Source organism: Leopardus geoffroyi, chromosome C1 (genome assembly GCF_018350155.1).
Source record: "Leopardus geoffroyi isolate Oge1 chromosome C1, O.geoffroyi_Oge1_pat1.0, whole genome shotgun sequence".
NCBI classification, from domain to species: Eukaryota; Metazoa; Chordata; class Mammalia; order Carnivora; family Felidae; genus Leopardus; species Leopardus geoffroyi.
The window spans coordinates 77769299-77794467 of NC_059328.1; the positions used below are offsets into that span (position 1 = coordinate 77769299).

At 42.0% G+C, this 25169-nt stretch overlaps 1 protein-coding gene across 3 annotated transcripts in view; it reads right to left on the reverse strand.

Annotated features, from left to right (window-relative positions):
- Positions 1-25169, reverse strand: part of TGFBR3 (transforming growth factor beta receptor 3) — a 209253-nt gene that overhangs the window by 110817 nt on the left and 73267 nt on the right. For all 3 annotated transcript variants that reach the window (XM_045478261.1, XM_045478260.1, XM_045478263.1), the window contains one exon: positions 9784-9968. In XM_045478261.1, the coding sequence (XP_045334217.1) occupies positions 9784-9968 (185 nt within the window). The remainder of the gene's footprint in view (positions 1-9783; positions 9969-25169) is intronic.

Sequence of the window (25169 nt, forward strand, 5' to 3'; positions counted from 1 at the left end):
CCTTTATTAAATGCTCTCTTCTGGGAATCGTTCCCACACCGGCAGATAGAATTACCACTGCCTCTGTTGGGCTCCTGAAAAATTTTGTTAATTTTAGAACAAATAATGGTCATATTATTTCTCACATTGCATTAAAATTTATTTGCTCTCAATCCTCAGTAAATTCTGAAGACATAAACATGAGTAAGAATGTAACAGAATTGGGGCCCCTGGGTGGCTCAGTCAGTTGAGTGTCTGACTTCAGGTCATGGTCTCATGGTTTGTAAGTTCGAGCCCCACAAAGGCTCACTGCTGTCAGCATAAAGCCCACCTCAGATCCTCTGTCTCCCTCTCTCTCAAAAATAAATAAAACATTTTTAAAAAAGGATGTAGCAGAATGTCTACCTAGCAGGCAGTAGGTTCTCACTGAATGCGTCTGTAAATGAATGAATTATGAGATGTTATGTAGAGAAAACTGGTTTTAAGAAATGGTTCACTAGACTGAAACAATCAGTCCCAGGAAACTGGTTTAAAAAGCTGCAGGGTAAGGGGTGCCTGGGTGGGCTCAGTGAGTTGAGCTTCTGACTCTTGATTTCAGCCCAGGTCATGATCCCAGGGTCCTGGAATCAAGCCCTGAACTGGGCTCCATGCCGAACATGGAGCCTGCTTAAGATTTTCTTTCTCTCTCTCTCTCTCAAATTAAAAAAAAAAAAAAGAAAAAAAAAAAGCTGCAGGTTAAGTGGAGAAGAACACAGAAATTCAAGAGATATTTCAGAGAAAATGTCAATAAAACCTGGACTGACCGATACAGGGTCTGAAAGGGATGAATAAATCCAAGATGGTTCAAAGGACCTATGGCAGATGGCAGCAGTGACACTGATGGGACAGGGAAGTTGGACTGATAAACAGCACTGGGGGAAGAAGTCCGGCTCACATTCCATTTCAGAGATGATAAAAAGAGCTAGCATTTGATTGTTGACTGTATGCCAGGCACACATGGCAGCCCTAAGTGCCATACAGCCATCTCTAAGCCTCAGTAAACTCTCTAAGGAATTGCTACTATCATCTGCATTTTACAGATGAGCAAATGGGGCTTAGAGAATGAAGTAACTCACCAACAGGCACATGCCTGGGAAGTGACTGGGAGCTTGAGGTAAGACCAGGGAGGCAGGGTTCTTTAGAGACCTGACTGGAGCTCCACTGGAGAAGCCTGGAGGGAGTGTTGGGAGTCTTTCGCATGGAGGTGCGAATCCAGAGAATCCAGAGAATAGATGAGTGGCCCAGGGACAACAGACAAGGTGTAAAAAAAAAAAAAAAAAAAAAAAAAAAAAGGCCAAAGACCATACTCCAGTCAAGAACCCCTGAGAAAAAACAAAGAGTTGGGAAAGAAACAGAAAAACAGATGGTAGGGAGGAAGGAGAACCAGGCTAAGGTAACATCCTGGAGCCCAGAGAGAGATGTCAGAAAAGGGGGTGCAGAAAAAGGAGTCGAGGAGGAGTAACAGTGGGGAAAGGTGCTGGGGTAGAAAATGCTCTGCCACAGAAATCAGGGCGTCTGCGTTCCAGTCCGGCACTGGCACCAACTTCTTGTGTGACAGTGAACAAGTCGTCACTTTACTCCCTGGCCCCGGTCTCCTCTGTACGGTAGTTAAGTCTAGACTGTCTCCAGGGCACCCCTCCAATCCCAGCATCCCATGAGTCGGTCTGAAGGGCATCATCAGAGATCAGCTCAGGAGAACAGAAGTCAGGCTGCAGAGGAAAGAAGGCAAAGGCAGGACACACAGATGTTCACTCATTCAAGAAGTGGGAGAGACAAGGATAAGAGAAACACAATAGCGTGGAGAGATGATCAGCAGCGCCACATTCACACCTGGCATCTTCAATGTGGAAGAAAGAAAAGTAAAATAATTAAAGTAATTAAAAGTAAAAATAAAATAAAGTAAAATAATTAAATAATTTCTGTGCTCATTTTCACAGAAACACTCAGAAAACACACTGGGGGAATGATTGAAAGGGATTTAAGAAACATTTCTGCAGAATTTGAGTAGTTAAATCAGAGATATTAGCAGTAAATTTCTTTTTACTCTCAAACAAAATGTCAAGATAGCAGATAAGCAATGAAAACAAGAAAGTACAAGTTAGAGATTTGGACACTGCACACACAAGCTGGGCATTTGCCCAATCAGCACATCTGGGTCTCAGATTTGTAGACTTGCCTCGTACTTTGGTCAACTGCTTGTTAAAATACTCTCCAAAAAGTCCTAAAAGCAAAAAAATCCCATTTTCAAATGCGGAGGGGGCTCCTGTAAAAACATTTTCTAACAACATTTTTAGGAAATTAGAATTTTTTAAAAGTCAAGAGGAATTACCATGGCAACAACGGTATGGATCAGGGCTGTAATCCCAACCTCCATAAAGACAAACACCACACTGGTTGGAAAATGCTGCTGCAAAAATTTTAGAGGGGGTCCAGGCAGTCTCTTCTCCAGACTGGGGAAGAGGCAATCATGAAAGGTTTTTTTTTAATCTGTCACCTCTCAAACAGCAAAGAACTTAACCCGGCATTACCTCATGCTAAAATGGCAGAGACCAACCAGGCTCAGTCCCCCTGGTGGGGCAAGAAGGAGTGCTTTCGGAGGGCAATTTTACAGCATCTGGACGTTACTATGACAAATGACAGGGTTTAAGCAATGTGGCCAGCCAGCATCTTGGTAGGAATGTTGTAACTTTTTTGCTTGGTTTGTGTCCCGATTTGTTTGCTAACCCCTGATGTTTACTATTATCGCTCTGATTTCGGCTTTTACTTTTTTCTACACTTCCAAAACGGGGTTTCTGAAGAGGTCTTATTTCAGAGTTGGCTATAATTTCTGATTCAACATCTTGCCCCAACATGTTAGAAAACATCCTTCACTAGTGTGGCCCATTCTAAACTGGCCTGCATTGTCCTCTGCTGAGCCAGCAGCCAGGTCTAGTTGCCTTGCTGTCCCCAACCCTGCTCCTAGCCTAGCACCTTCATAGTGCCCAGCAGGGTGTATTGAGTACCTCAGGCACCAGGGTGGCTTAGTCAGCTAAGCATCTGACTTTGGCTCAGGTCATGTCATGGTTCGTGGGTTAGAGCCCTGCATCAGGCTCCCTGCTGTCAGCATGGAGCCTGGAGCCTGCTTGGGATCCTCTGTCCTACCTCTCTTTGCCCCTCCCCCGCCTGTTCTTTCTCCCTCTCTCTCTCAAAAATAAATAAGTAAAAACTTAAAAAAACTGTATTGAGTATCTTCAGGTGAAGGGGCAGCTCCCTTCAAATGATGTGACTGGTCTGTTTATTTAGAGCCTCCAATCCTGCATGGGAGTCAGATTCAGTTGTCTTTCAAATTAATGAAATAAGTTCCACAGCAGCACTCAAATGAATAGAGAAATGTGACCCTTGTTGTCAGTTTAACTTTCTGATATATCTGCTGTAGATCTGCACAAAATGGTCAGTTCAGAGGTAATCTCACCTAAAATGCTGGAGTGATTTCCAAAACAATCTCCATTTAAACAAACACCAGGCAGCATTTATACATGGAAGGTATTTGTTTAGTAACTAAATTTCACCAATATACAATGTCTGTGTGTGAGCGGTTTACTCTGACACTTGCTAAGCATATACTACATGTAAGATCTCTGAAACATTAACAGCCTTGAGTTTATTTGGATTTTTTCTGCACATACACAAGACCAGCACTGGCAAATCACTCATGAATAACTGCAGAGGAAAAAATGTCCCAGGCAGGGAAGGAATGTAGCTAGTATGCTACTGTTTTCGTGTTCATCTGACATTTTTGCTCCAACATAGGTAGTCTCCAAAAAGCCAGTCTTGTAATTTTGTATCCATTCTTTGGGTGGTGATGAGTAAAGGTAAGACACAGCCCATTCCACTCACCCCTGGGCTGCTCTGTCTGTATTTTAATAACTGAGGGGGAAGATGGGGCACCTGGCTGGCTCAGTCAGTTAAGTGTCCAACTTCGGCTCAGGTCATGATCCCACGGTTCATGGGTTCGAGCCCCACGTTGGGCTCTGTGCCTACAGCTCGGAGCCTGGAGCCGGCTTCAGATTCTGTTGTCTCCCTCTCTCTCTGCACCCCCCGGCTCATTCTCTGTCTCTCTCTATCCCTCAAAAATAAATAAACGTTAAGAATTAAAAAAAAAAAAATAACTGAGGGAGAAGAGAAATGTTGTTCACCTACTAACATTGTGGAAACAGAGACAAGACTATGTATAGATAGGTGACTAGGTAGGTAGTAGTGATCTCCAAAATGTTTAATCCCTGAACTGCCAGATTCCTCAAAGTAAGCAAAAAAGATGTCAAATCAGAAGTCAAAGTCCACGGAATAAAGCTCGCCTATTTCACTCATAGCAGAAAGAGTCCTTTAATTTGTTCATTCTCCCTTATCACATGGTTCAAGCAAGTTTGGTCACAAGAAGTCATGGATTGAAGCAGAGGACAGGTGGGTTACTTTTGTGAAGGCAGCTGAAAGCCTTATGGGGGGAGGGAGGGAAGGAAATAATCAACAATGAAGGACAGATGGGAGGTGGCATTTGGTATGGCCATTAATGGCCACATAGAGTGCAAGGGATCCTCAGTTTCCTGCATTTTAGAATTGCTAATGTATGATGTGATAATCTTCTAAATGAGAAAGGAAAAAAGACAGCAAGAGACCAACCTTAATACTGCCCCAAAGCCACAAGAAGGGAATGAAAAGGGACTGGGGACACTGGAATGAGCTGTCACAAGCCTATGCAGGAAACCCAAACCCTGAGTAGGAGATCAGCTGGCTCACCTAACAGGTGGAGCCAGAGTGGTCAGCAGGTTTCATAGCCGGGAACAAGGTAAGAGCTGAAGGTAGAAGGGAAGTGGATGGGAAGAGTGGGGAAAGCCTGTGCTAGAAGAGTCCAACCGACCCAGCGTCCACTGCCTCCCTAAGCCTTGCTCCTTTCTCTGGTGACAATGAGGACAGGCAGAAATAATACAAGTGCCAGGGAGGTGGCCAGCCCCCAGCAGGCACTTCACCACCACCATCGCCATGGTCGTCGCTGTTACTGTAACTCAGTGCGCATGGGAACTGTTAAGAAGCAAGCAGAATGGTTAGCATTTCAGAGAGATGTGCTTACTTGCTTCTCTTTCTCCCAACTGTGGTCATTCCTGCCCTCAAAAGGAAGCGGGGGGGGCACGAGAGTGGCTCAGTCGGTTAAGCATCCGACTTAGGCTCATGTCATGATCTCACGGTTCTTGAGTTCCAGCCCCCTGTCGGGCTCTGTGCTGACACCTTAGAGCCTGGCGCCTGATACGGATTCTGTGTCTCCCCCTCTCTCTGCCCCTCCCCTGCTCACACTCCGTCTCTCTCTCTCAAAACTAAATAAACATCAAAAAAAATTTTTTTTAAAAAGCAGGGAAGGAACAACTTTATGCCACAGTCCTCGAGAAGGTACAAAGTAAAAGTGATTTGCAGCCACACGTGTGATTAACCACACATCCCATTTGGCCCCGCCTGCCAAGACGTGTGGATCCAAATTTCATACTCAACCATACCAAACACACTAACCCATAGAGCCAACAACTATGCTTTCCTTTTTGCTTTGTCCTCATCCTGCATTTCTGCTTACACTGTTGAGATGTCTACTGTAAGCCTATCCCAAATCCTTTCTTTGGAATGAGGCAGAGAATAAGCAAATACATGAAAGTATGAACGGTTCTGAACTTTCTGAGGGATAAAGTTATTAAACCTGGTCCCTTTCCCATGACAATGAGCCTTCCAGATCTTTCCTCCATACAACCAGTTATTGGAATAGACATTAAGAGTTACTGCTTTAATGTCAAGACAAATATATAAATTTAAACACCATGTCTTTTATATACATAGGTAATGCTAACTAGGGGCTTGGTCTCAGCAGCTTTTCATAGTAAACAGGCAATTAGGTAAGTCGGAAATAGAAAAGACACATGGCCACATAAAAGCAGGTCACAATAAAAATTAGATAGGAAACAAAATTGTTGCCATTCCAGCAACTAATGAAAGTACGTTACTGTAAGCAAGCCTCTGGTGGTGCTATAACCCTTCTCAGGAATCAGGAAACACCCCGAGGGCCCAAACTCTGACAGGGGGACAGGTACGTTTTAGAAGTCAAAGAGCAAGAGCTGGTTTTCACAGGATGAAAATCATGACACCGGTGTCTGCTTATTCCTAAAGACAAAACTGATCTCTCTGGGCTGTTTACTGTCTTCTGCCCTTCTCTGTCGCCAGAGAGTCTTTTTCAAGTTTCCTGTTCACTTCCAGGCCTGTTGTTTCCAAAACCAATGATTACAAATGAGAGGTGTGGTCTCAGATGAAAAATACAATTATAGGTCTCTGCACTGTCCTGAGGAGAACCCAGCAGGGAGGCCAGTGGCAAAGCAGTGCTTTGCTACAGAAGGCTTTGTATACATTATTGTCACAAGCGAGTTTCTGACACAAATTCTCTGCTGGCCTCTAAAACTGTTTCTCTGACTTAAGCGTAACTATTTCCCCAAATCTTGTCAACCTGCTGCAGTTATTACTTCCAGGTGTAGGCCTCTGTCACCTCCTTCACACAGGAATAGCAGCAGCCTCTCTTCAGCTGAAGAACCTTAAGATGCCTAGGAGGTAGGAATTTAGCAAAATGTCAGAGAAGGGTGGATTTATAATAGATCTCAGTGTTGATCCTGCACCAATAACAAGCTACGGGAAAGAGCTGATTTAGTAATTTAAGGGGGAAATGGTGAAAAACAACTACCTTGGTCATCAGAGTCAAGGTCAGTTATATCTTGGAGCTAGCATGGCACTCTTTTTGCTAATTTATACATAAGGGCATCACTTCACCTTGACGAGTATTTGCCTTCACTCTTCAGTAGAGACGTGCACAAAGGCTACCTCTGGTCCTTCCTCTCTTACTCCAAAAACGGATCAGCCGTGATTTTTAGCACAGACCACATGATATCTATAAAAACCAAGTTATCCAGTGAGAAGAGAATTAGGTGACCTCAGGTTGGGGCAGTAAGCAATCTTGGTTTAAAAAAAGTGAATACAGTTAAGGTACAATTTACAGGCTAATTACAACATTAGCAGGTTGAATGTCCTGAGCTAAGATTCACATACCACACAATTCACCCATTTAAAATGCAACTCAACCATTTTTAGTATATTCACATTTATCAGTCGTGTTTAGTATATTCATATGCAGTCGGGGAACCATCACCACCACTTAATTTTGGAACATTTCTGTCCCTCCAAAAGAAACCCGGTACTCATTAGCCATCAACCCCCATTTCTCTCTTTTGCCCTTCAGCTCACAGCAACCACTAATTTACTTTCCGTTTCTATAAATCTATTATGGACATTTCATATAAATGGATTCACGGAATATGTGTCTGTCTCGTCTTCTTTCACTTAGTATCATGTCTTCAAGGTTCATCCACATGGCAGCACACAGCAGCACTTCATTCCTTTTTATGAGTGAGTAACACTTCATTGGGTGGATAGACCACATTTTATTTATCCATTCACCAGTAGATGGACATGCAGGTTGTTTCCACTCTTTCATACGAATGACACTGCCATCAACATTTGTGGACAAGTTTTTGTGTGGGCATACGTTATCAGGTCTTTTGGGTAAATAGAGAAGTGGAATTGCTGGGACATGTAGTTCAAATGATTTTAAAAACTGCGTGGCTGCACAGTCATACATGGAGAAGATGAGAGATTCAATATTTACTATCTCTCCACCCCCATTTTGCCATCATTCTTCCGTTCTCTCGTGGCCCAACCACTCTGATGTTGTACTCTACACTCACATCTGTACATAAAATACTCCAACGTCTGAGAGCAACTCAGTGCCAGATAGAATTTCCAAAGATCACATATCCCAAAATCTTGTTTTCAAAAAGGAATGAATTGCAACCATCTAATTCCTAAAAAGTCCCCAAAGAAAGAAAGAAAGGATGCAATTTCCCTCAGTTGCCTCATCTCAAAAATATCTTCAAATCACTAACCCCAAGTCATACATATACATGTACTATATGAATACTGAAGAAAGGAGAGTAATGTGTAGGTTTTTAAACAAATTTTTGAGACTATCCCCTACAGACCGCATTCCTTTACTCCCTCACTGAACACACTACGTCCCTGGATGCCAGCTAGTTTTATGTACCCTCAGAGTATGTATGTCAGAGAAGGGTGGATTTATAATAGACCTTAGAGTTGATCCTGCACCAATAACAAGCCGGGGGAAAGAGCTGATTTAGTAATTTACTGCCATGAACATTTTAATCTAACGTAGTAAATGCAAGTGTGGAGAAATCTGCTATCATTCCTGGAGGTGTTTTTCTTTTACTTCAATCATCTTATTGGAATCTATTTTCAGAGTCAACAACAGTACTGCACAATTTAACATCCAGAATTTCTGCTGTTGCTGCTTCTGTAATAGCTCAAACTTTCTTTTCTTTCTTAGTTCCTCTGAGAGAGCACATATAAAATGAGTAATTATTGCTGCTAAAGAATTGCTGGAGTCAGCAACGCTTCACAGGAACTGCATTTCCTCCTCCTCCTTTCCCTCCCACCACAAATCTCCCCCATAAGTTAAGAATTAAAGACACATTGCTAGGATAAGGAAATCTGACCTGAAATATGTGTTGCAGCAACAATGGCAAGCAACCAAGTGTATTAACAATAATTTCCAGGGTAGCTGAAAAGGTTAGATGATTTGTCTTTGAAATGAGCCAACTCTGCACACTTTCATGAGATGAAAATCAGTTTGCTTTTCCTTCTGGACACTTCACCTCTCTCCTATTCCTACTCCCCACAAAAGGCAGAGTGGTTGAGGCACATAAACAAATAATTCTGGAAATGAATTTCCTTGACCAGGAGAAAACACAAAGACAAATTCCATTCTGCATTAGTTTCCCTACACTTCGCTGTGATCAGGATTTACTATGATTTCTCTCTCCCTGGAGGGATAATACCTGATTGATAACATTTCTGACACACAGAAGCTTAAAAAAAGAAAGAATGGCAACTGTGTGTTATATTCCAGTATGACGACCATTACCCACAAACTAGGTCATTTCTGAGCCACAGGAAAGAGGAGGCCATTTTTCTTTTAAAGTGATGACCTTGTGTGAGTGAGTTACTTCTGCACCTGTCACCTGTAAAAGGAGGATAATAATAGGACTTCGTGGGCTAAGTGTATGAGTGCTTCAAATAGCACTGAGGACAGATGAAATACTGAGTCACTACGAGCTGGGCTCGTCACCATCACCTAGACCAGCACTATCTTCAAGAAGCTGCCTAGATAGCATAAGGAGCTATCCTCCAGCACTCTTCATTCAGGTACAAAGTACCACCATCTTTATTTCAGAGAGTTCTCCAATTTCCACCAACTCATCCTGCAGGGGCAGCAGGTTCATAAGACAAAGGAAAGAAATGAGAAACACAGGGACACAGGAGGAGATGAGAAAGACATCTTACAATTACAGAAAAATGGCACCTTATTTTATTTTTTGACAGCCATGTTTAAAAGACGAAATTCTTAAGAACATTCTTTCCAATAGGGGTAGCCAGGAAAGTTACAAGGCTGAAAAATCTCTCCAGAATGATGTCCTAGACTTGCCCAGTCTAGAGAGCAATCTGCGTACACTGTGTCCCCTCCTCCCCACTTATATTCACACACGAGCATCCTTGCTAAACCCGGAATGGAAAAACAGAGAAGTGTCTTTACAAACTCAGAGGGGCAGTGAGTAGAAAGCTGGTGCCTATGCCTACCTCTCTCTGAGGCTGGTCAGGCCCTGGGTCAGCAGCGCGGAGGTTCAGGACGTGCACCTCCTGTGGCAGCCCCGTCGTGCCTCTGCTGGCACACCCCGACAAGACAGTGAAGCTCTCCATTAACGCCTGGACAGGATGGGAGGCGTTGACAGGCGACACTTCACACTGGGTCCCGGGCTCTGGATCTGCGGAAAGAATCCATAAACACAAACCCCTCAGAAACAGCAATTAACTGTGCTACAGTTAAATTAATTAGTCTGGATGATCAAGCCACTGCCAACCTTTAGGAACCTTTCCAGGTAAGTTCTTTCCAGAACTGAATGGCAAAAAAGCTTAACCTATTCTAAAACCCCCATCTCTTGAATTCCTTTCAGATGATTTTGATGTGTATTTGATTATTTAAATTCCCTTTTAGATACACAAGTCACGAATGTATTCCTCTGGATGGAGGAAACCTCCCGTTTGACATCTGTGTTCAATTCCTTCCTCTCGTAGAAGAAAACCAGAAGTAAATGGAATAAATTGCCTAAAGCCCAATAACAGTATGCATAAATAACATTAAACACCTAAAATTGCACCAAAAAAGTATAAGATACGGTCTCGACTTTTTAAGCACTTCCCCCTTCTTAGAGCAAAACAAACTTAAGAACAATATAAAGCAAGATATAATGAGCAGGGCTAATTGGGGCCAGCATTGTATGGCAAAATTTGGGCCAGAGGTCAGAAAAATCCTCCCAACAGAGGGAAAAGCATATGAGTAGAGCTTCAAATAGGAAAAGTAGAATCCTGGAAATACTTGGCTCCCGCCTCCTGATTCTCCCTTCCTCTAATCATCAAAACTTAAATCCTAACATCCATTCCTGCCCAGCTCTACCTTCTGTGATTCTCATCACCTCTGTCTCTAGACAACTGCAGATCTTCCTAAAAGGTGACTCTGGTCTCCAGCTCTCCAAGCCACCTTCCATGCAAGCACCACCCACGTTACCCAGGGTGCTCAATGGGATGGTTATTCCCAATATGAATGCCTGCCCCTCCCATCTCTGTGGGCATGTCCGGTCCCTTAAGGACTTCTGGCCTATGAAGAAAGCCCAAGCTCCTCCACCAGGCACACAAGGCCTTTCTTGATCAGTCCCTTCCTCTCTCTCCAGCCTCACCCCTCCCTACTCCAGCAACCCCAATTGGCTGAAAGTTCTCCAAAGATACCATGATGTTTCTTAACTCCATGCCTTTATTCAAGTTTTTTTCTTTTACCCAAATTCCTCTTCCACTCGAACTCTGTCCCCACAACAAACACCCCAAGCTGAGGGAGGTACTCTTCCTCCATCCTCTCATAATTTCTTTGCCCATGTCTGCGGTTTCATTGTCTACACTGTAACCACCAGTGTATACACATCTGTCCCTGCTAGTACAGTATGACCTCCCAGACTGTGGGTTACTCATCTTTGTGTCCCCAGCACCAATCACAGCATCTGGCATGTAGAAGATGCTCGAAAAATATTTGTGAAGGGAATCACTGGGCTTACAAACAACAACAACAACAACAACAACAACAACAACAACAACAAAAACTACCTCCTCCCTGACTGTTGATTGAGGCACCATTCTAGAGACTTGGATTCGGCTGTAAGGAGGTAATATGGGCAAGAGTGATGTGAGGTACTACTTGGGCCTCATTGCACACTGGCTGGGTTGACAGAAAGAGACATCTAAGAAAGAGGAACCCATAATATATCTCTGCAAGCTTGGTGTTGTCTCCACTGGATACGTGGGGAGACTGAGACTTGATCATATAGCGTCCACTAAACCGCAGCCTTCCAAGTGGAACCTGATAAAAGACTTAAACTCACTCCCAACGAGTTCTTCCTGACTTATACACAGTAAAAGTACTCTCCAGGATTACAGACCCAGTGAAAAATTAAAATGCAAATGTCGTTCAGAACCAGGCAATCCTGCACCCCCACTGCTATACTATAAGCAGACACCCTGCCTAGTGTGCCAAGTCTATTTCAGAACTCATGGAAATTGTCTAGGTTGATAATAGTTATCTGGTCTGAAATGAAGTATGTACCTTCTCAAATAATCACTGCTGCTCTCTGTACTGCTGTACTGTGCCCAGCTGCTTTCTGAGAAACAGCGGTGGTGAAGGAAGATGTCACAGTGGCAAAGGCAGCAGGTAAGGGACATAGGAGTCCCTGAAGTCCCCATGTAGGGCAAACAGTATGAGCAGGTGCTCCCCCTACTGTTTCCCCTCCTGTCCTCACCAACTGCAGAGGGGTGTCTGGTATATCTCACACCCCAAAGCTCCAGAGTCTCCTACTACTTCCTACTCAACTCTGGGGAACTGGTTTCACAGCCTCCTGCCATGACTTTTCCATTATCATAAATTGAGCACATATAAAAATGCTTTTCAGGGTAGAGGGATGAGTTAAATAGGTGATGGGGATTAAGGAATGCACTTGTGATCATCACCAGGTGCTGTATGGAAGTGTTAAATCACTATATTGTATACGTGAAACTAGTATTACACTGCATGTTAACTAACTGGAATTTAAATAAAAACTGAAAACAGAGCACCCGGCTGGCTCAGTCAGTAGAGCATCCGACTCTTGATCTTGGGGTCATGAGGTTGAGCCCCATGATAGGTGTAGAGATTATAGAGAAAAACTTAAAAAAAAAAAAAAAAAAAAAAAAAAAAAAGCTCTTCAGCACCACTTTTGTATGTATGTGCAAAGCTCCAAATGGCCTGTGGTTCCACCCAAAACATGCCTGCAATCTGCTTGACTTGCCCTCCTCCTTACAATGCCACCATCACCTGTCAGGATCTCCCTTAAATCACCACACTAGGGCTAGAGAAAAAACTCACTGGCAACAAATCAGAGGATAAAGTCTTTCCTAAAGATTGCTAAGGACAAGCAATCCTCACCTTAGAATCTATGGTTTTTATCTTGCCAGAGTCAGGGCAGGGAAGATCCCACTTAATGGGCTATAGTTCCAGCCATGTGTTATAGGAGTCAGTCCAAGGTCAAAGAAAAAAGCAACGCACAGGGCACACTATGATCAACTGACTGGATAGATGCACTTCAAAGACCCACTGGGGTCAATGATTAAACACACTCCATATAGAGAATCTCTGACCATCAAATATACCAGAGTAGTAGTTGGTTTTTGAGATCCCTTAATGAATTTTTTTCCTCTAAGTTAAAAAAAAAAATAAAAGCTACAAGTATGATTAAGCTATCCGTAAAGCCAAAAAGCAAGAAAGAAAAGAAATTAGGAATTATGTACCCTTATCTTCCAAAAGTATATAAGAAATGGTAGCTTCAACAATTCAACGCACAATGTCAGTCTGGGGTAGTAAAAAAAAAAAAATAATAATAATAAATTGCTCCTATTTATTAAGTGCTCACTATAGGCTGGGCAGTGCTGGGTTTGTATAACCTTGAACACCATCATAATAAAGTGGTAGTATCCCCATTTTAAAGAAAAAGAGAGTAAGTTTAATGCACTTAAGTAACTGTTGTAAGGTTACCCAAGGAGTGACACTCACACCTACCTCTGGGGCTCACATCTCTGCATGGTAAAATTTTTCATAAGAGCATATTGGATCTAGATGGGTTCACTGGCAAATTCTACCAAACGTTTAATGAAGAAATTACACCAATTCTCTATAATCTCTTTCAGTAGAAGCAGAGGGAATGCTTCCTAAGTCATTCTGTGAGGTCAGTGTTACCCTAATACCAAAACCAGGCAAAGATAATCTCAAGACAAGAAAAAGACTAGGGGTGCCTGGGTGGCTCAGTCGGTTAGGCATCCAACTTTGGCTCAGGTCATGATCTCATGGCTTGTGAGTTCGAGCCCCACGTCAGGCTCTGTGCTGACAGCTCGGAGCCTGGAGACTGCTTCAGATTCTGTGTCTGTCTCCCTCTGCCCCTCCCCTGCTCATGTCCTGTATCTCTGTCTCTCAAAAATAAACATTTAAAAAATTAAAAAAAAAAGAAAAGACCAATATCTCTCATGAACACAGATGCAAATATCCTCAACAAAATATAAGCAAACCAAATCCAACAATGTAAAAAAGAAATGCATGCCACAACCAAGTGGGATTCAACCCAGATCCATAATGTCTGAAAATCAATTGATGTAATCCATCTTACCAACTGGCTGAAGAAGAAAAATCATATTATCCTATCAACAGATGTAGAAAAAGCATTTGACAAAATCTAACAGTCACTCATGATAAAAACTCGGAGCAAACTAATAGATAGGAAATTCCTCAAGTGGACGAAGAGCATGTAAAAAAAAAAAACACCAAAAACCTATAGCTAACATCATATTTAATGGAGAGAAACTAGAAGCTTTCTCATTAACATCAGGAATAAGGCAAGGATGTCCCTTATCACCACTCCTTTTCAATATTGTACTGGAAGTCCTAGCTAATGTTTGCAGCTAGGTATGGCCATGTGACAAAATTCTGGCTAAGAAGATATAAACAAAGGTGACACATGCAATTTCCAAGAGATTTCTTTCGAAGGGAAGTTGTGTTCTTCAGCCCTTTCCTCCTTCCTGTGGGCAGGAAGACAGATGTGATGAGTAGGGCCAGAGCAACCATCTTGGGCCATAAAATGGAAACAACATGCTGAGTGGGGCAAAGCAATAAGACAGAAGTTGCCTAAGTCCTTGATGAAGATGGAGCTACCGGATCAGCTTTGGACTACTTCTTTTTATATGGAACACATGTAATTTTTTTCAAGCCAATATCATTTTGAGTTTTCTGACACTTGCAGCTTAATCTACCTTTATTTTATTTCATCAAAAATGCTAACCTTCTTCCCACCAGAGACTCCATATACAAGGTATCCTCCAGGAAGACTTTCCCACCATTCCTGTTCCTCTGCCCTGCCATGGGGTGGCAAATTCTTACTCATTCTTCTGATCTTTCAAGAAGGCCTCTCTTACTTCTCTTACATTAGAGAATACATTCTTAAATACTCACATGGTACTCTTCATTTCTCTTCACTGCACTTCATGTGGTTATACTTATATAATCATTTGTCCAATGATTTGTTTAATGTCTACATATACCCAAAGACTGCAAACATCACAGAAGAACGGAGCCCTATTATTCTGATTATTGCTGTATCCTTTATCCCAGCATAACGTCTGGCATACAGTACATACTCAAATATTAATGAGGGAAGGCGGTGGGAGAGGAAAGGGAAAGAACCACAAGATGCTCAAAGGATGTCATACAGAGGCGTCTGGGTGGCTCAGTCAGTTAAGCGCCCGACTTCAGCTCAGGTCATGATCTCGCAGTTTGTGAGTTCGAGCCCCACACCAGGCTCTGTGCTGACAGTTCAGAGCTTGGAGCCTGCTTTGGATTCTATGTCTCCCTCTCTCTCTGCCCCTCCCCTGCTCCTACTGTGTGTGTGTGTGTGTGTGTGTGTGTGTGTCTCAAAAATAAATAAACATTTAAAAAAAGGATTTCATACAAATAGGAGACTCTATCCTAGAATTCTTCCTTTCACTCTTTACCTAGTAGATAAAACTTCCATCTTATAATAAGGGAGTGGGGGGAGGGGTGGTGGAATCAATCATGATACAAAGGAGGTGGTATTTTTGGTTGCTAAGAATCAAGTCCCGGCTGGGACTTCCCCACCCTCAAATGTCACAGCAGGCAGGAAACACAAACTTGTTTTTGTGTTCTCCAGGTGGCACAATGCTCCCCTTTGCCATCAGCAAGCCTCCAGCCTCCTGCCACCTCTGGTCAGGTGCAGGCCTTCCTGCCCCTCTCCTGAAACCAGAGCAAGCCTCTAGGAACTGGCCTCCCGTCTCTCCCAACTGGCCTCAAAGCAGCTTCTACTGCATCTGCTCACACAAGGCCAGAGCCACATCCAGAGGGAAGCTTCCACCTAGGAAGAGTGTGACCCACCCCCAGGCTCTACTACACAAGCCTAAGCTAGCAAGGCGGCCGCCAAGGGGCCCAAGTGCAGCACCTCATAGCCACAAAGGCTTGGAAACTAGGAAAACATGTTCTGAAACCCTATCTGACTCATCTGCTCACTTCTGTGGTGACCTGTGAGCTGAGGAACTGCTCACACAGGCTCTCACTGACAGCATCGGAAGGCTGGGAGTTTCTCTTGTGGCCACCACTGGAAACCCACAGCCCTTCCTTCCCTGAGCTATCTCTTCCCCCAAGTCATGAGGCAAAAGAGTGGCGTGCTCCGTGATGATGCCAATCAGCACAGCAAAAGCTACTTTACCACCGTAAGGGTCAAGCAGGGCATAAGTGATACGGAAAGAAATGCTGGCTAAAGGCAACAATATCATAAATGCACATTCCTGTTCACCTTGCACCAATGTTAACAGTCAGAAGGCATTTTACTAAAAAAAAAAAACAAAAAAACAAAAAAGAACATTGTACAGATTCTTTATCTGAGGCCTCACAGAAACTCTCTAATGTGGACAGAACAGATAAAATTGCCACTATCACATGCTGCAAGCCACAAAGCTGGGTGCATACTTTGACCGACTGCTTCTTAATAGTAATGTACATACAGGTCCGCCTCCAGAGACATTTCCCACTGTTGCCTCCCCATCTAGATATTTCTTTTTATTCCAGGCATCTAGTATCTGCCCCATCCAGGATTCTTCGCGGGTAATTCTCAAAGAAGTCTAACTTTCCCTTGGTCTGATAGCGTGAGCTGAGTTTATCCTTCTCTGCTGGCTACACAAGCAATCTGATCTCCCCCAAATCCTGCTGGGTGTTGTGTTTTGTTTGACTTGTCCTCTTTCCTACCCTGAAGTCAGACTGTGTTTTTCCTTCTCAATACACCCTCCTCAGCCACCAGGACAGACCCATGGCCCCACTTCACTCACAAGATGCTACTTCTCTTGACTAAAAACATTCACTGACCTGAAGACAGCACAGATTCAAGTAAACCCTGTGGAGAGAAGCTCACCAGGTGGCCCAGACCAAGTGGCCTCCTTCACAAAGCAGAGCCCTGTGTTCAGCAGCTGGGCCACCTGGGGCAACACTGTGGAGCATATGGTGACACCCTAGGCCTCCACCTCCTGTGATAAGCCAGGGTTTAATTCCTCATGTATACGGCTATCATGCACCTTCTCTGGGCCACACACTATGCACATATTGTTTCTAATCCTCATTGCAGCACTGTAAAGGTACTGTTAAAACTCCCATTTTAGAGTGGTGGAAACGGGGACCCCTAGAGGCTAAGTAACTTGCCAAAGGTCACACACCACCAGTAGAGGGCAGGGTGGGATTCGAACCTGGTCTCTCAGCCTCCAGGTCTAAGCTTTTCCCACAGATAGTCACCGCTGGCTTCTACCCTGCATTTTCCTGTCCTTCACCTCAGTGTTTGATGAACAAGCAGACTTATTGGCCAAACCTACACATTAACTCATGTTTGATAAAACAGACTGATTAGTTCGCACTTGCAAACTTTTAGTTGATTTAGAAGATTTCATAAACTCAATGAGAAAGCGCAAACTTATTTCTCATTTTACCAAATGTTGTCTTCCTCTTTTTCACTCATGTTTGCTTATCTGCACACATGGGAAATGTTCCTAGGATCTGGCTATAACATCAATGTCTAAATTCCCAGTTCCACTTAAAGAAAAAAATGCAAATGGACTCACCCTTTCATTATGTCCTTTAGCTACAACACAGCATTCCAATCTCTGTTACAGAACCCCCACATCCACGCTGGCTGCAGGCCAGCCCTAAGGCTTGACAGAATGCAGACGAAGCATCTGGGAACAGATGCATTTGCTGCACACACTTTAAATTTAATCTGTCCCCAAAGAAATTATTATCACACCTCATGCAACAGAGAGTAAAATATTGGGGGTGGGAGAGTTATTGTTTGGGGGGAGGTGTAATAAGTAATTTTCACATTTAATAAATGTGATCCTTAAGCATTTTAAATACCAATGCATACCAAGTTGACACAAACATCTGGTACCTATTGTACATAATTTCCAGCACACTGATTCCCCATATCACCCAGGGTACTAATGAGGAGCGTGTGCTCAGCTGCAATAAAAAGTGGTAAAGATGCAGAGGGAATGGAGGGGTAACATTATAGCCTGGGACCAAGACATTGCAGTGGGGAGATTTTATTCCAACAACACCATTGGCTAATAAGGGTTTCTGTTATTGTCCCACAGGGAATTCTGCAATGCTGTCAGCTGTGAAGAGGGACAAACTCCCATAGACTGTGCGCCTGGGCACTGCAGGATCTATTCTGCCCCTGAGCTGAAAATTCCTTCAACCCCCAATGGGATGCGAAAATCTGTAGGAAAGGGCACCCAAGATGATTTCTCAGCAATAGCACAGCCGGGCTCTAAGTGAGCTTCATGCAAGGGAATGTGACATATTCTAGGATAGGATGCAAAACAAAGCTCCAGGAAAAAACACCTGGAAGGCCTGAGCTCAAGAGTGCCTGCTGTGTACACAGCATAGGCTGGTGTTTATACCATCTCAAATTACAACTCATTGAGCTACAACCCTTTGGGGATGGAGCTGTGGAATGTACCACCATTAAGATCCAAAGGGGGCCCTTCTACCAAAGTCCCCCCTAGGTTTTTCAACAATAAAACTTAAGGCTAAAATTTATCCTTAGTAGAAAAAAGACAAGCAGAAGAGTTTCTAGTGGCCTTAAACCTGTAATCTGTATTTCTCAGGAAAAAACAGCCAGATTTTTTTATAGTACAACTCCTTAGGCATATCTTATCATAGTTTATTTCATCCCCCAAGTGAGTATGTAAATCCAGACCTTCCACTGGACCAACTAGCTAGCCCTCTTCCAAGAAGTCAACTGCCAACTGGGTCAAAAGCCAATGCTTATTTGTATACTGTTGTGTTCAAATCATGGTGCAACCATGTTGAAGAATTTCCCATGTTCAAGTTTGTTTTTACAAGTCTGAAAAGAAACAAAAGGCAGGGTACCTTTAAGAATTTAAATTCTGGGGGCACCTGGGTGTCAGTGGGTTAAGTGACTGACCTCAGCTCAAGTCATGATCTCACGGTTCTCCCGTGGCTTCAAGCCCTGCATCAGGCTCTGTGCTGACAGCTCAGGGCCTGGAGCCTGCTTCTGATTCTGTCTCCCTCTCTCTCTGCACCTCCCCCGCTTGCACTCTGTCTCTCTGTCTCTCTGTCTCTCAAATAAATAAAACATTAAAAAAAAAAAAAGAACTTAAATTCTCAAAGTGCTGGGAAGTGCCTGGTTATAAAGGGCACACACTTTTCCATTTGAGCAAGATACCACTATACAACCAACAAATATCAGAAGGGATTCATGCAGTTCTGGGAGGCAGTGGGATTGTTTCGTGTTTTTTATAATCTGAAGAGAACAGGTAGCTGATGAAGTATGTTCCAGAAGTCACCACTAGGCATAGCAAGAGAAGGGTCCCCATATTAGAGCCAACTGGACCAGGAAATGTGAGAGCTGACATTTTAAATCCAGATCTGCTGCTTACCAGTTATGGGACCCTGTCTTGAAGTTTCCCATAATCTCTCTTTCTCTTACTTTATGAGAGGCTCGTATATCATGAGACACAATACATGCCAATGCTTTACAAATTTCAAGTACTATTAGAGACATAAAGTCCCTTGAGGGGAGGAGGAGAAGTAAATGAATGAAAATATTTTCTCCATTGAAAAAATGTTTTCTTTCTGAGCTTTTAGAATGATTAATAAAATATCTAAGATAAGATGTTCTTATACTACTCCCTAGCCACTTCTCCCCCAAAATTACTTCTAAGAATTGCAGTGGAAAGATTTAAAATAAAGCTGTGCAGTATTGGAGTAAAAATTCCTGTTCTCTGAGCAAATTCCGGAAGTATAACTCCCAAAGGTGAGAACAGTCCATTTTTCTACCTCTAGGGAATTTCTAAAATCCAGAGAGTAATCTGGCATCACCTTGGCTGACTTTCTTGTTGTTTACTTTTGATCTGTAAGATGGTACATCTATTCCTGTTCTGACACGATCTAAAGGAAGCCAGGAATAAAGAGGACACTAACTCCCCTTTGGTATTCATTTATGGGGAAAGTAGAATTTATGGGATGTTATTGCCTAAATGGCTCAGCACTGAGACCAAGAACCAATATGAAGATTTGAAGGATGGAAGAAAATGCAATCTATTTTCTCCTGTGTGAGTCTGAGACACACAAAATTATTAAAAGAAAGTCTACTTCCTTATTAAAAGAAAAAAATACTTATTTGATCTGGATTCAAAATATTAAATGCAATTTAGGCACATAACCAATAAAAATTATAATTTAATTCCTACTAATGCAATATTTTCTGGCAAAGTGGGACTTGGAAGGCTGGGAAGCTGCCTCTCATTAACCCTGAGGGATCACATTGCCAAACCCATTCATCAACCAGACCTCAGTTTGAGCCTAAGATAGTTACTTAATGGATTTTCTCTTTTTGAACCTCTAGCAAACTGGTGTCTGATGAAAAAGAAAAGGTGGGAGAAACAGAGGTAAGGATGTGCACAGAAACACAAAGGCATAACATGCTACAGTGAGCATTCTCTGGGACTGGTGAGCCCTCAGGTAGGGCTGGGGTGCAGAGTCTGGGTAAGTGACAAGACAAGAAGCTGTAAGTGGGGATATAGTCAGGAATGATGGAAGGAGAAAACCATAACTGCTGGTGAGCTGAATTAAAGCCTGTAACCACTGGTCCTTATTATAGATAGGAGACAAGAGATTAAAAAGAAAAATCTACCAACTTTTGTTTTGGCCATGCCAAATATTACTAATTACAGCCATGTGTACAAACTGGGCCATGAGCTACATTTAATTTAAGGATTTTATATATAATCAGGGCACTCAACAATTTTTTTTTAATGTTTATTTTGAGAGAGAGAGAACACACATGAGTGGAGGAAGGGCAGAGAGAGAGGGAGAGAGAAAATGCCAAGCAAGTTCCACAGCACAGAGTGCAACACAGAGCTCAATCCCACATGAGATCATGACCTGAACTGAAATCAAGAGTCAGACGCTCAACCGAATGAGCCACTCAGATGCCCCTCAACAGTTGGTTGTTAAAGGCATGAAGGAAATGTTTAATGTGAATGCCAAATTATCAATCATCGATGTATGTACGTCAAACTCAATTATAATAATAAACCATATTCCTTCCTCTCCTAGCCAGGTAGTTCACTGCTCAGGTGTCTCTGTTATGAGGAAAACAGAGCTAATGGTCTGGAGAGAAATCTATGAACAACTAGTGTGCTGTTTGTTGCTCCTTTCACAGTGAAGCTAAAAGGTTCAGGAGAATCTATGGAGCTGGCGTTTCCAGAGTTTGCAGCAGGTATGGGCCAATCAAGCAGTGCCACTGATAAGATCACTACGTGTAGACCAGGGAACAAGAGGGTTGTGCCCAGCTAAGTAGCCCTGGCCCAGAGCCACATTTTTACGTCTGATTAAATTAAGAGACTCCATAAACCAGTTACAACTATTACACTTTCCCTTTATAGCCAGTATCTACTTTTGGTTATAAATCCATTTGGGCATTTGTGAGCCATTCATTTATTTGGGCGTATGTTTCTATGTCTTCTACTTAGTTGGAAACCCAATGAGGGCAAGGATCATGTATGTTTCTTTTGCTTATCCTCCAACTATACCAGAGCATGACACAGTGCCTGGCATGTGACAGGCGCTCATAATGACATGTTGGGTGATGAATTCCTCAAACAACCAAAATCCTAATTCTCTATAGACCATGAAGCCAGCGTCTTAGGTTTGTATCTCAGCCCTGCCACACTTCAGCTTTGTAACCTGGGGCAGTTATTTAACCACTCCATATCTTGGATTCTTCATCTCTACGATGAGGATAATAATAGTATCTGCCCCCATAAGACAGTTTAGAGGATTAACTCCTTTTTATTATCATATAACTATAATTACTATTACTACCACCTCTCCAGCTATGGCCCGTGTCCTAAAAAACAAAACAAAACAAAACAAACTTTTTAGCCTATCTCAACGTCCTTTCGCATTAGGAATCACGGAATATCAGAGTTTACAGGAACCTGAGTTTCAGGTACATCAGTACCTTCACTGTCACCCACAGGACATAAGGGATCTCTACAGGCATATTTCATTATATTGCACTTTGTTTTATTGTGCTTCACATATACTGTTTATTTTTAAGTTTATTTACTTATTATTTTGAGAGAGAGAAAGAGAACACAAGCAGAGGGAAGGGCAGAGAGAGAGAGGGAGAGAGAGAATCTCAAACAGGCTCTGCACTGTCAGTGTGGAGCCTAATGTGGGGCTCAATCTCACAAAGCCAAAGTCGGATGCTTAACCTCGTGAGCCACCCAGGCGTCCAATTACAGATACTGTTTTTTATAAATTGAAGGTCTGTGGCAGTCTGGGTTGAGCAAGTCTGTCAATGGCACTTTTCCAGCAGGATTTTCTCTCTCTGTATCTCTGTGTCACATTTTGGTAATTCTTGTAATATTTCAAACTTTTTCATTATTATATTTCTTATGATGAATTGTGATCACTGATTATGACTCATGGAAAGTTCAGATGATGGCTAGCATTTTTGAGAAATATTTTTAAATTAAGGTATGTACATTGGGTTTTTTTAGACATAATGCTATTGCACACTTAGCAGACTACAGTAAAGTGTAAACATAAATTTTATATGCACTGGGAAACCAAAAAATTCATTTGACTCGCTTTATTGCGATATTGGCTTTACTGCAGTGGTCTGGAACTGAACCCACAATATCTCTTAGGTATGCCTGTATAAACTATTTGGTATATAAAGTCCTTCTATTACAATCCTTCCTAGTTTTCAGACAGGTTTTCCACAACTTCTGGTCCAAGAAATGCGAAATTAATGTACCAAGATAGGTCTGACCAGTACCTCAGTTTTAGTGGCTCTACTCCTAGAAAATTCCTAATCTACTGTGTGGATTATATGTCAGCCATATGTGTCAACCATATTCAAATAAAAAAAATTTTTTTAAAGAAAAAGAAAATTCCTGATCCAACTAAAATGTCATGCTATATACTCCTTTATAATTTATATACTCAACTACTTCTAGAAAGGAAATTGAGGGGGTTGTAAGAAAAAATGTTAAATGGGCTTAGAAATCCACCTAAGCTGCCAATCAACTGAAAAGTGGTAATGACAGAAGAGAAATCTTATCAAAGAACTTAGTTAGGGGCGCCTGGGTGGCTCAGTCAGTTGAGCCTCTGACTTCGGCTGAGGTCATGATCTCACAGTTTGTGGGTTCAAGCCCCGCATCAGGCTCTGTGCTGACCATTGGCTCAGACTCTGGAGCCTGCTTCAGATCCTGTGTCTCCTTCTCTCTCTGCCCCTCCCCTTCTCATGCTTTGTCTCACTGTTTCTCAAAAATAAATAAATGTTAAAAAAAAAAAAAAAGGACTTAGTTAAAGGAAACTACTTCATGTGAGCACCTCACCTAGTTTTGAGCTTCCCAGTAGTCAAGGTAAAGGAGAAAATGTGATGCTTACAAGATCTCATAAAAAGGAAACAAACCAGCTCTTTGGATAAGAAAATATTTTTCCTAAGTCTGAATTTCAGAGGCCTGTAATGAAGCAAGGATCAGGGATTTCAAAAGTTATTTTACAAAAAACACAGGCGCATAACTTTTCTTCAATGGCTTCATTAAAAATAGAGAAAATACAATCTACAGTGAAGTTCACTCAGGGGTCCAGGCAATTCTCTCTAGCATTCCTTTTCTAGAATTAGAAGAGGTTTTATTTTCTGTTTTTTGTTTTTACTTTTTTAAACCAATAATTTACATCAATGTATGTCTGAAGGCCAAAAACAAAGTGGCATTAGTTTGCTAAAAGCATTTGGGGGATTTTCTGATCCTGATTTAAAAAAAAAGCCATTCAGTTAATCAAAAGTTTCAGATTTGGGGGGTGCCTAGTTGGCTCAGTCAGCAGAGCGTGGGACTCTTGATCTCGGGGTTGTGGGTTTGAGCCCCAAGTTTGGTGTGGAGATTACTTTTTAAAAAGTTCCCCCCCCCAAAAAAAAAAGTTTTAGATTTTGCTATGCTGGGTCAACAAACAACTTCTGAAAAGGTAAAATCTAAACAGAGTTATCAGTTTAACAAAATGCTAGAAGGGAGGGATTTGATTCAAATTGTGTTTAACCTAAAGACAAATATAAGAAATAATTGTACTGCTGTTGAGTAAACTCTCCCCAAAATTTAGAACTGAGATAAAGGGATACCCGTTCAGAAAAAACACCTACTGAGCATGCTCATAACAAAACCTCACACACAGTAAAGTACTGTCAAACACATATCTGCATCTGACAAAGCAACCTTTCAAAACAGATGTGTCATAGGATGTTTCAAAGCTTGACTTTTTTTTTTTTTTTTTTTTTTTTTTTTAAGTTTGTCACATTCAATCAAAGCAATTTCTGTTTTTCGGAAATCTGTGTGTTCTTTAGGGGGAAACTTTTCTTCGGTGTTTTTCCACTCTGGATCAACTAGCTCCTCTCCTTTCCTCCCAAGTGAACCTTCGGAAACCACTCTGCCAGAGGGAATTCACCTTTCTCACATGTAGACAAGCTCTAATACTTTCAAATGGTCAATTTGAAAATGAAATCCTTTGCATGCCAATTCCTAAAACAAAAAGGACTTTGTTTCAAGATTTGCAGAGAAAAATGTACCCAAGTTTCATCCATTATTTAAGGTAATAATTAATTCCTTCGCCCAGTATTTTACATCATATTCCTTTCTTCCCACCTTACTTCATTCTGGCCCAAAGAATCACCTTACCACCACACAATAAATGCCTCATTTATTCAGCACTGACTGGGAATGAGATATCCACATAAGCAAATCTTCCAAATAAGTAAGATTTTACTCCTTTCAAGAAAGTGACTTAAGTAATTTTTGCGGGAAATCTACCTAAAATGTACTATATACAAAATTATTTCCTAGCCACCTTAAATATTTTGAGCATCCTGAATACCATTAATTTTTTTGAGTACTTGGGGTCATCATTATGCATACTAATGACAGGTTATTAAACTTTGCTATGGTATTTCGTTTTTGTCTCTACACCAAATGGTCCCCTATTTGTGTTGTATAATTCTGCCTATACTTTTTATACTTCTGTTTTCCTCAACTGACTGCAGGTCTGTCTCTCTGGCCCAAGCCCATCACACATCACCTTTCACACTCAATTCTAAGTCAACAAGCTTGGACAAGGGCAGTCCCACTTACCGAGTAACCTCTGTGGACTTCTGACACTTATCTTCCTTATAACTCACCAAATACTTTGGTTTCCTTCAGGTGTTATGGATGCACAAACCTACTATAAAAGTGACACTGTGTAACAACATTAGTGACAATAT